Source organism: Cydia amplana, chromosome 16 (genome assembly GCF_948474715.1).
Source record: "Cydia amplana chromosome 16, ilCydAmpl1.1, whole genome shotgun sequence".
Lineage (NCBI taxonomy): Eukaryota > Metazoa > Arthropoda > Insecta > Lepidoptera > Tortricidae > Cydia > Cydia amplana.
The window spans coordinates 1,878,382-1,891,049 of NC_086084.1; the positions used below are offsets into that span (position 1 = coordinate 1,878,382).

Genomic DNA, 12,668 nt, shown 5'->3' on the forward strand with positions numbered 1-12,668 from the left:
TTATTTAATTTCATCAAACCATTCCCAAATTTACCCTGAAAATAGAAATAAAATTTTGCTAAATACGTCATGAGAGCATTACCATTACCACAGAATAAATAATAGTACTAAGTACAGAAGACTCACTCTCTAACAAAACGCGTCTGTTACGATCAGCACAGATATGGCCGCTAGGTGGCGACAGCGCCACGCGCGGCTTATGGCTTTCCCCAAAATTGGGGCCGAACGGATGTACTTTTAGCAACCTGTAGCAAAGCGACGAAATCGCGGAGTGAGACACGCCTGCCATTACCTATTGACCAGTCATATTCAAAACAGACACAACATTACAAATTTTTCCAATTTTTTTATTTGAACCTATAAGCAAATTGGGATGAATTTCGTTTGTTTGAAAAAGCAATGTAACAAATTTCTGTTTTTTTTATTGCTTACAGTACCTACCTACTTAGAATAATAATTGATTTCATGAATAAAGGGTTTTAGGACTGATAATCTATTGTCAATTGTTTATCAGATTACTACTAGATGGCGTTACTCGACACTAAAATCGTAAAAACTGGTGTGGTGGTCAAATTTATACTCAATAGTAAAAAATGGGACATATCATAATATATATATATATATATATATATATATATATATATATATATATACATATATATATATATATATATATATATATATATATTATGATATATTATATATATATATATATATATGAATAACCAAGAGCAAAGTGGCACAGTCAATGGCGAAATCCAAGGAGAACCTTTATAACAGACTAGAACAAGCACAAACAGATAACGAAATCTTTAAAATTGCTAAACAGCGCCACCGATCTACACTAGATATAAAAGTGAACAAATACATACGGGATAAAGACGGAAAACTCTTAACGGAGAATGATAAGATCAATGCCAGATGGCGCCAATATTACCAGGAACTGTTAAATGAGGAATTCCCTAGCCAACCTTTACCCCCCATCACACCAGTGCAAGGGCCACCGGTAGGCATCAAAGCGAGCGAGGTTGAGCGCGCAGTAAATAAAATGAAGAACCATAAAGCTACTGGCCCCGATGGTATACCAGCTGACCTATGGAAAAGACTAGGAGCCGTAGGAGCACAGTGGCTAACGATGCTTTTTAACACTATCCTAAGTAGCAACAAAATCCCCGAAGCTTGGCGACACAGTTATCTCCTCCCCTTCTACAAAAACAAGGGAGACGTCAGCGACTGCGGTAACTATAGGGGCATCAAACTCACATCGCATACGCTCAAAATTTGGGAAAGAATTCTTCACAACCGCTTTCTTAAACATGTGACCATATCAGAAAACCAGTATGGATTTACTGCCTCAAGGTCAACCACGGATGCAATACAAACAGTGAGAATACTCATGGAAAAAGGTCGTAACAACCATGAAGATCTACATCTAGTCTTCATAGATCTAGAGAAAGCATTCGACCGGGTGCCGCGTAAACTAGTATGGCAAGCTCTGAGATCGCAAAGAATACCTGAGTGCTACATATCACTGGCACAGGATACGTATGACAATGTAAGCACACAAGTGAGAAGCCTAGCTGGTACAAGCAATCCCTTCGAGGTTAAAGTTGGCGTACACCAAGGGTCTGCTCTTAGCCCGCTATTGTTCAACATTGTTATGGATTACCTCACCAAAGACATCCAGTCCCCCCTACCATGGTGCCTGCTATATGCAGACGATGTTGTACTTATTGATAAATGCGCGGAACAGCTGCAACGGACCCTGGAGATGTGGAGGCATGCCCTGGAATCTAATGGTTTGAGGATTAGCAGAAGCAAAACAGAGTACCTGCCATGCAATTATAGCCGCACAGAGCAGACAGCATCAAAAATCACCATAGATGGACACCCCGTACCGGAAGTAAGCAAGTTCAAATACCTAGGCTCGGTTTTGTCCGCGGACGCAAATGTGGACATGGATGTATCACATAGGGTAAATGTAGCTTGGCTGAGATGGAGGTCGCTCTCGGGGGTGCTCTGTGACCGCCGTGTGCCGATAAAGACTAAAGGCAAGGTCTACAAAACAGCTGTGAGACCTGCTATGGTGTATGGTGCTGAATGCTGGACGACCAAACAAGCGCATGAACAAAAACTCCATGTCAATGAGATGAAGATGCTGAGGTGGGCGGCCGGTGTGACGAGACTCGATAAAGTACGTAACGAACACATCAGAGGAAGCTACAAGGTCGCCCCCATCACCGACAAGATTCAAGAATCTCGCTTGAGATGGTACGGGCATATCATGAGACGCGACGAAGACCATGTCGTGAGGAAAGCCCTTGCATTACCGAATAATAAGAGAGGCAGAGGCCGCCCGCCTGCTACGTGGTGGTCCACCATATCAATGGATTTGAAACAGACCCAGTTGAACAAAGAGACAACCCAGGATCGCCCGACCTGGCGCTTGAGAACGAGGAGGGCCGACCCCAAATAATGGGAAGAGGCACGGAAAGAAGAAGATTATGATTTTATTTTGACGTAAAGGAAATACACATACAGATATTAGAGATGTATTAAATTAATTAAATAGTTTCATAAATTGTCGTTAGATGGCGTCAAATATGGCTTTAGTTAAATATTAGACAGAGCTAAGGTTGGTAACCTGTCCAATGTTACAGGATAAATAATAGTACCCAATGTGCATTGTGTCTCACTTTCTAATTACGCAAAATGTGAGATGCAAATAGGTACACATTGGAATGTACATATAGGTACCTACACATTGGGTGGAATACCACCCTAAGACTTGTAAAGTAGTTTTCAGTACATTGTGCTACTTTACCGCACTAGTGCGATAATTAGCACATTACGTATCTGCGAATTCGCACTTGTACATACCGTAATGTACTATTACAATATTGTAAGCGCTAACTTGACAGCTGCAGTAGATTGCGCCCGCGTAATAGGTGTCCTATGTCCTAATACCTAGATATTATACTTATCTACTACTATTTGGCCGTACGGGTCTATATTTTTTTTTTCTTTCATAAATAGATTTTTCTCTTTGCTAATTTATCTTCTCTTTTGCGGCAATAAAGTTGTAGGTACCTAAAAGCATCAACTTCTCTCCGTCAAATTTGCTGTTTAAATATTTTGCGCTTACTTTACCCGTCTCAATTGTTTTTGCCTATGCCTTAAATTACTGTACTTATAGAAAGAAACTGTGAAAGTTTTAAAGAAATACATACCTATATTCTTAAATTTCTATTTTGTAACCTTATTGCTGGTTAACAAAATATTCAAAATAATAATCAACAGATTTAATGATTAGGTACGTTTTTACAAAGAAGGCAAGAATATGAGACTTCCTCGCTGTGATTTGAGAACCTTATTTTGCAAGAGCAAGCCATTGTTTTATTTCATTGAATTAAGCTGTACTTGCAAATTGGTGTCAGAATGCTTAGTAATTTATTCAATTTTTTTTAAATATAGTTGGTCAAACCAATTTCTCAGTGAATAGGAACAAAAAAAAACTATAGGTAGGTATTTCTTTTGGGTGCTAGTACTAGTGGTATGATTCTCTCTATCTGTCTATGTTTGAAATGAGACAGTCCTTTGACAAACTATAGTTATCAGTTTTGAATTTCCCTCGATTTCCCAGAATACCATAACACCTTAGGAATATAAGGATCATCATCATCATATCAGCCTTTTAGCGCCCACTGCTGAGCATACGCCTCTCTTCGAGTACCGTAAAACCTCCCAACTATAGTCCAATACTGCAACTATGTTCCATAAGTTCAAAAGAAAATTAAGTACAAATGTTCCTTTTGGTTTCCTCCGAGTTTTTTCTTCCATTTTAAACATACCTACCTTGCCTTAGAACTACAAAAAATCCAGTAAAAGACACCTGAAAGAAAAAATACAGTTAATTTTGGACCATATCGTCAGGTGACAAACAAAAGTCACTAATTACCAGAGCTCGGTGGGGGTGAGCTATTTATTACCTTATAATTTGACATGTCTCACGTCAAATTATAAGGTAAATAGTTAGCTCACCCCCGCCGAGCTCTGCTAATTACTAAAAAATATTTAAACAAAAATCAACCTTCTTTACGTACTAATATGGTTCACTATGGCTATGAACTTGTGGTGGTACTTAGTGACTTTTGCTTGTCACCTGACGATATGTAGATGGTAGCTTTGGACTATTAGTTGGGAGGTTTTACGGTAGGTACGCTACTTTATCCCGAGCCTGAGCCAACCTCATCCAAAATTGACCGTCAATAGGGGATAAGTAATAGAACAAAAGGAAACCTATTGAACAAAAAACTTAATCGGTTTAGCAGCTCTGTCTTCGAGAAATCGGGGAATATGTACCTACTACAGTACAGCGAGCTGCAAAATTGCATGGACACATTATGAATGGATGTCATCCCTGAAGTGGCTATGCTTTTTTTTGGGCTGGGTGTATGTACCTACACTAGCATTTTTTTTTTCATTGTAAAAAAATTAAATCTCAGCGAATTGAGGAACTCCTTCGTTTAAAAAAATGATGTTTCCATTTAGGGTCCTAGCTAAATTTGTTGTTCAATACCTACTTACTCTATTGGCAATGTGCGAAGTCGGTGGAGGGGGAAGTGGCGCTGATCGTCACAAACACAGGTAATCTTATGGAATGTCCGATATTAGTACTAGCGGCAGCCGCTTGAACTAATTTTACTCCATAAGATTTAACGTAGAAAGTCCGACAAAATGAGGGCAGCACCAGTCATGCATGTAGCGAATAGAATTTCCAATTTAGCAAGAACCCTAAATGGCATAAGAATCCCGTGTGGTGACACTGGTGACTGTACGTACTCTAGGCTATTATATAATCTGTGCTCCAGGCCAAAAGGGGCACAAGCCGAACTTTGCAGCCAGTTTTGGTCGGCTATGGGTCGGCATACTTTTAGGCCCGGGGCTCCAAATCTTACCATAGCTATAATAAAAGTCAGTGGCTAGTGACCAGTTATTACTTATACTACTTATAGCATTCTTACTGCCAAATTTGTGCAAAGTTGGCGTGATCAGAGTCTATTTTCCATGGTAAAGCTTTGGTTTCCTCCGATAGCGGTGCCGTCATATAGCGGCCGTCTCCATACAAATACTATACGACATCCATATTTAGCCGTATTGTATTATTTAGTATGGAGACGGCCGTTACATGACGGCACCGCTATCCTAGGAAAACCGATCTTAACAGAATAACTAAATGTATGGTCCCCCTCCCCTCGGCCATATCAACGCCCCTCCCCCTTGCCCATGAGCCGGCGACGCCCTTGGGCTCTCTGATCGTATCGAGGGGAAAAGGTTACACTAAGAAAGGATCGCACAGAACAGAACGCATAATTTATGCCACGAACAGGCGTTTCACAACGACACTTCTAATTCACAGTGCGTTCTCTTTCGAAAACGCACTAGAGCAGGGGGCCTATTCGACCTAGACACCAGCCAATTTTGCACGAACCTAGTAAACCGTTTGCATATAGGTAAATTTATATTTACAAACCGTTTAATAATTATAATTAGAAGGATGGAATTCGTTTCCGTTTTTAAAATTGAAACTAAGTAAATAAGTAGGTAGGTACCTTTATTTCTCTAATATGATCAAGTAATTTAATTTCAGTACCATTTCGTCACACCCTGCTATCACAGTGACAATAATGCGAGGTCCCTAAAGTCTATTTTTTTATTCGGTAGACTGAAATGACAGTTCATAGTATGAACATAAAATGTCATTTCATACTATGAAATGTCATTTTAGTCTACCGAATAAAAAAATAGACTAGACTCCCACATTGACTTTCACATTGATTGTCTGTCACTGTGACAAGGTACGAAATGTACCTACGGAAATTAAATTCTGACTGTACCTATATACCTACCTACATTCTTAAGGCATAGCCGTCTTTGCAATGTAGAAAAATTCGCTGGATGCATTAAATTGATTGAACCAAGGACACCCGAAATAAGACACTGAGATCATAGCTAGAATTCTATGGTAAAAAAAACGTACTTAGATACTTACGGTATTTTTTGCACGTCAACAAATTGACGCAAGTAAGTTCAAGCAGAGGTTGTTGTTGGATCAAGTACACTCTGCACAAATATTTTACAAACTATTTTAACAATTTATATTTTCGACATTTTGTGTCTTATAAAAGTTCCTTGATATATTTTTAACCGACTTCTAAAAGAAAAGGAAGAGCCTTTGTCAATTGGATAAAATATTGTGGTTGTTTGTTTTGTTACCAGTCCATCATCTAAAACGATTTGAAAGAAGTACTTACATTATTTGTTTTACGTTACCCGTTGCCCCCGTTGGTGTTTAATTCTTTGCGAGAAATGAGAATACAGATTCAAAAACAACAACTTTGCCCATTATTGTCAACAAATAACTATTTTACGTAGGTATATGCATTATACCTAAATGCAGTTCAGTTGCTATTATTACATAGAATACATAGTTGACCAGCATTTTATTTTGTTTCCATCGAGTGACAAACGAGGTTGAGTTCATGAGTTGAATGCATTATGATTCACTGACTGACTTACAATTTGTAAGCTTTATTGCGAAGACAATAAAGTCCACAAGAGATTAACTATTAAAAATTTTGCCTTTAGTAAGATTAGATATTGTAGGTATTGCAGCGATACGCTTTGGTAGAAACCTTTTTTTTCTTTTTGACTTAATTCCCGACGACGTCTGGTTTGACAACAGACACGAGATTCATTTATCTTCCAAATGAAGTTGGTGTCAATTCTGCCTATATTATTAGCGCAATTTTTAAACGTTCATTGAATATCCTTTTTGCAATTGGGAAAACCGCTTTTTGTCGCGGGTAAGTGTTCGAATCTTTTATTTTATTATTTGTTTGCATTTCTTTATTTTAGCGTGGCCTTTCTCTTCGTCCGCAGTTTTCTTTTTCGGGAACATTTTACCATTGCCTTTGTGGACACGAACCAATAGCTGGAGAGCTAGCCACACCACAAGGCGCACGCCACGTTACCTAACATAGTTCGTCCAACGATTCAGACATCAGCCTGAGCATGGGCAGCGCACCATTGGCCTAAGCCTATTCCCGACATCTGAACTGAACGTGGTCGGTTCGCAGCTCTACCCCACAACTCAAGGGAAGTGTCCATCCTTTTAACGAATTCAACAAAATTTACAATTTAAAGCGAACGCTAAACCATTCAACAGTTTCCTGTGTGCATTTTATAAAAATTTAATTATTCTTACATTCTTATTGCTCGCAGCCTGTTCCTTACTGGTACCATTAGGGAACGAGAAAGACTTAGCCAGGTAGATAGCCTTTTAGTTCATAAGACTGATTTCGGTGTCACACTACATCTTAAAAATTACCTGACTCTGAAACTTAGCTGATTTCGGTGGCAGTTACCTTTTTTTATACTATCTATGATTTTGTGTGGGCAAGGTGACTACTTATTTATCTTAAACTGTTAATTATAAAGTAGGGAACAAGAAAGAATTAGCTGATTTCGGTGGCACTTATTTTTTTATACTATCTATGATTTTGTGTGGGCAAGGTGTCTACTTATTTATCTTAAACTGTTAATTATAAAGTAGGGAACAAGAAAGACTTAACTGATTTCGGTGGCACTTATTTTTTTTATACTCTATGATTTTGTGTGGACAAGGTGTTTACTTATTTATTTTCAACTGTAAATTATAAAGTCTATTATTTATACTTTCCGAATAAAACGTGGCAATCTTGTAATATTTTTTTTCCATTTCTAACAAATTTGCTACAGTATCTATTAACTATTGTGAAGTGAATGACATTGTAAGATTTGTAAGGGATAAAATTGCATGCACTGTAACAAAACACTGCTCGTATTTCAAATAAAATACCAACACTGAATAGGTACATTGGACAATGACATTTTTCGCACATCGATGCATATTGCGTACCTATTCAATAACAATGAGATCGACCAGTTCATAAAATACAAAAATAGTATAAAAAGTAATAATAATTAAACTGGTGGCTGCGGGTGCTGCCTCTGCGTTGCATCCATGACACGGGCAACAGGGCAGCATCCGCTCGGTATAACCCCTTACATTTCATTAAAATGTCAAAAGGGCCTCTTCGTGTTGGCTTCGGCTCCATGCGCGCCTCCCAAAGGTCCGGAACGCCATTGTTCTGTGATGGGAAAGACAATAAACTGGTAGTATTTAAGAGCCAACAGGAACTGAGATTTAAATATTTTAGGTAAATATACCCGTCTCGCTAACGGAAGCGGCTCCTAAAACTAGTGCGATAAGGACAAGGCGAAAAATCCTCCGTAAAAATCTCAAATATCGAGGTTTCGTACTCGACTGTTTCCTCCTCCAAAACTTAACCAATCGTAACCAAATTTGGAAATCTAAATGATTATGACATTATCTGTGTCGGACCGTTTTGCTTTTTTGACTAATTGATGTCAGTTTTGAATAGCACGCCTCTCATTGCGGCATAGTCAATTAGGCCATTTTGGCCATTTTTGAAGGGCTCTAGCGCCTTAAAAAACAAAAATATAAAAAAAATCAAAACGGTCCGACACAGATATTGACAATATTAATCTGTGTTAAAAAAATCATTGCTCTAGCTTCAAAACCCACGGAGGAAACAGTCGAGTACGTTTGTATGGAGAAATGACCACTCCTGTTGGCTCTTAAAGGTCGATTAATTTATTGTACAACTGGGAATTTATTTAATATGGATTCACCATATTTATTGATAGGTACCTACGGATGCGAATTGTAGGTAGAAAATATCACATGTGTTTCCTGTTCCCAAATGTCAAGGACAAATGGACTTTATTTTACGGCAACATTAAATTCAATTAAATATATTACCCATGTAGATATAAAATATATACAGTGATGGGTTATGTACTTAGTGGGTATCTATCTAGTAGGAAAGCTATATAGTTATTGATGTAGAGATAATGTAAATTTCTTTTAAAATAAAATAATTAGGTATATATTATACTTATGTGTCAAACTGGCTAACCTTTCGTCTGTGCGTGGTTAGGTTAGGATCCTATCTTTTTGTATATTTTTGAAAATGATTTTTTTTTGGTCTATATTGCACAACCGAGGCCTCTGACCGAGACCCACGACTTTTTGACCCACCCACATACGACATGTTAAGATCCATCTTGAGCCACCGAGGTTAGTGGATCATCCAGGCGTTATGGTGGATGAAGTATCATTGTACCCGTTTTCAATGTTTTCAGGGTGCGGATTTCGAAACTGATGTTCATTTTGAAGTCCTGGATGGCGGTTATACACAGTTATACCTTAATTTTTCTTGACATTTGTCATGGTAGTCGTTTTGTAGGTTTTCGTGAGTATAAGAATATCGAAAATTGTAACTATTTTAAATATAAGATGGGTGCAAAGTGGCCATATATTTTTTGTAAAAATAGTTTCTTTTATGTAATGTATTATATGTTACTTGAGACTTGTACAGTCGCCTGCAATAATATAATGTTACTCTTCGAAGGCCACAAAAATATGTGACACGCTCTTATGGCTCTACAAATAAGATCGTGTCAGATATTTTTGCGGCCTTCGTTGTATAACATATTATTGCAGGATTTGCAGGTGAATGTACTGGTATGATAATACTATTACTTACTTATTCTGTGGTACTGGGTCTGGTCTGGGCCGTCTAGGTTAAGTATGTGACTTTTTAAGCGAGTTTTTATCGTATGCTGTAGCGTAAAGACTATAGGTACTGAGCCTGAGTTTTATTTTTATACATAGGTAGCCATTAAATTAATTATTTCTACAATACTCAAAGGTTTATTTATAACAAATTTACAAAAAAGATAGGTACCACTTAATATAATTAATCGCTATAAAATAATACCTATTTCTCCCTTAGGACTTAAAATCATATACCTATTACTGTACGGTCGCCGGACAAGCGTACTTATTTACTTATCGTAGAAGTAAAAAAGTCTAAGAATGATACAGTAACAAATTGACAATGGACTATTGTAATGGTAGGTATATTAAGTAGGTAGGTAACCATCCATTCCATTGTTTTACAAATCTTTAAGTCTAATAAAATATTTAGCTGACTATACCTGTCTACAATGAAGTCGCGTAATAACTCAGAAGATATTGAAAAGGACTATCATTAATAACATTCTGATTATGTCACCTAAGATTCTTGTTTTTTACTTGCTGTCTGGCTAACTATTTACAAGTCACAACACAACACTCAACTTGACCTAGCCAATCACCTGCTTAAAACCGTATAAGTTTGATATGCAATTATGAAAAAGATGTTACGGATTTTGAGATTATACCCCATGTCATCCTAAGAAGAACTCACAACCTATAACGGCTATGTGCCTATATTATACAGTGTATGCAGCTGAGCTGACCTCGTCAGTCATGGTCAAGTCTTAGGGCCCATTTAGACGATGCGAGAACTCGCATGCGAGTTTCATTAGTTACATTGCGGGTTTTGATTGGTGGGTTGAATTGGACGTAACCAACAGTCCGCAATGTAACTATAGTTCGTTTTTTTTTAGCATTAGAAATAAGGTAAACAATCCTGACGTGTTTTTTTATTAAAAAAAACAAGTTTTAAAAATAAATAATGGCAAATATGTAACAATTATGAATCTAATACGATCATTTATATTCTTCTGCTTTCATAAGTAATAGTTACTAATTTTTAAAAAGCGTTTTCAATTAAAAGACATGTCAAGATCGCTTACCTTCTTTCTAATGCTAAAAAAAACGAACCATAAAATCGCATGCGAGTTCGCGCGCCGTCTAAATCAGCCCTTAGTCACGATCACACCAAACACAAATTAATCCACTATAGCAATCACTTTCATTAACGATTAAAAACGCGCTAACATTTTACTCAGTCTCTTAAAAATCAAATATTTCACATCCTTCGCGAACACAAAGTCCAAATGGTTAAAGTTTCTCGACGGTACTTTGTGTATGTCGATGGCGTTGGGCAACAGGTTGTACAACATGTCGACGTCGCGCGCGTCGCAGATCCAGTCGGCGTCGCTGTAGACTAGCGACACGGGAGCTGTCACACGCGACAGGTCGTAGTCGGGAGGGTCGCTCGACCCGTACCGCACCTGGTTCTCCGCTGAGCCGTAGTCGAACTTCCTAAACCTCCCAGAGATCACTTCTTGCCCATAATGCGCGAACTGCTTCGCTGACGCCCCTGACGGCGCGTGGCTGAAGATCACAGGCAGATTAGTCACATTCAGCTGTTCCACGTTGTAACCAGCCACTAAGAACAAAAGATTAGTGCACATGATTTCCGCAAATGGCCCCCCGCCGCACGCTATTCTTCTGAATACTCTCATCAACGCATTATCCGGAGCTAATTCATAAAGCCCAATTATCTTTGCAAATGCGTGAATTATACCTCCTGTGGGAGCTAGGAATCTTATGATAGGACTCTTCACGTGGGACATAAATGCGACGGGTGATAGCGCAACCATTAAAGCAATCTTGTCCATGTATTCGGGGCGTTCCGATCCCATCACCCAGAATGCAGTGGTCCCTTGGGAATGGCCGATGTATTTCAGCTTTTCCTTTCCGGTGGTATTTAGAGCGTAGTTGATCATAGCAGGAAGATCGTAATAGCCAACTTCGTGCCAAGAGAAGTCCCAGAAAGCGCCTTGGGAGGGGCTCATCTCGACATGACGCCGTGAGTGCTTGCAGCCGCGTGAGTTTCCCAACCAGACGTCGTAACCCTCTTTTGCTAGGAGATACGCTATTCCACTGTCCGGGCCGGCCACTATATAGTCATCTGCACTTCCTAACAACCCATGTTGAAGATACACAACTGGTCCATCACTGGGTATCCTGAACATCTTCAATATATAGCCATCTTCGGTGAGAACATCGTGCGTCTCAACTGAATGTCCATATTTGGTGATGAGCTGGTCACAGTTAAGATTGCAGTCCTCGTTGCCTAGGCCGAAGTTGAACTCGGAGAGGAAGTTATCGCTTAAGGCTACCAGGTTGTTGTCGTTGATTGGCCCGGGGACGCCGTTGATACCGTCTCCGCCAGTTAGAGACCGCGCGAGGGTGATGGGTACGTTTGTGAAGAGATTTAAGGTGTTCAACAGCAGGCCTCCGGCGACATTGGTCGCCTGGCTCGCCACCGGGTTATTTGTTAGCGAGTCCGCCGTCTGCCTAACGGTGTTGGCCACACGAGGGAACAGTAAGTCAGCGAGCTGCCCATGGCAGGTAGCGAAAAATGCGAGAATAAATATTTTTTGGACCATAACGCGCGCGCTCCCGCAGAGGTCAATAATAAACTGATCGTTCTCAAATCAGTAATATATAAATGTATGAACCGTGACCTTGCAGTAAACACCGAATCATTTTTTGTGGCACGGCGTTACGGCTTCCACGGATTAATGTGACTGTTCCGGCCGCGGCCGCGCCGGCCACCACCGATACGTACGCTGGTATGGCTTATGCAACTAACTCTACACTCGTGCGTGAATCGCATGTTAATTATAAAAACTAGGGAATTGTGGCAGTTTTTTACAGGCCGTTATTAGATTCACCCGTTAATTAAGTACCTAGTATTTTAATTAAACGACCAGTGTAAACAAATCTTACATATCAATCA

General features: G+C 39.2%; 1 protein-coding gene across 1 annotated transcript; it reads right to left on the reverse strand.

Moving 5' to 3' along the window:
• Window positions 1–10,894: 10,894 nt before the first annotated feature.
• On the reverse strand, window positions 10,895–12,436 carry LOC134655139 (lipase 3-like). The gene has a single exon (XM_063510593.1). It carries the CDS (start codon window positions 12,313–12,315, stop codon window positions 10,900–10,902), a length of 1,416 nt encoding a protein of 471 aa, XP_063366663.1. The 5' UTR covers window positions 12,316–12,436; the 3' UTR covers window positions 10,895–10,899.
• Between the last annotated feature and the right edge of the window lie 232 nt (window positions 12,437–12,668).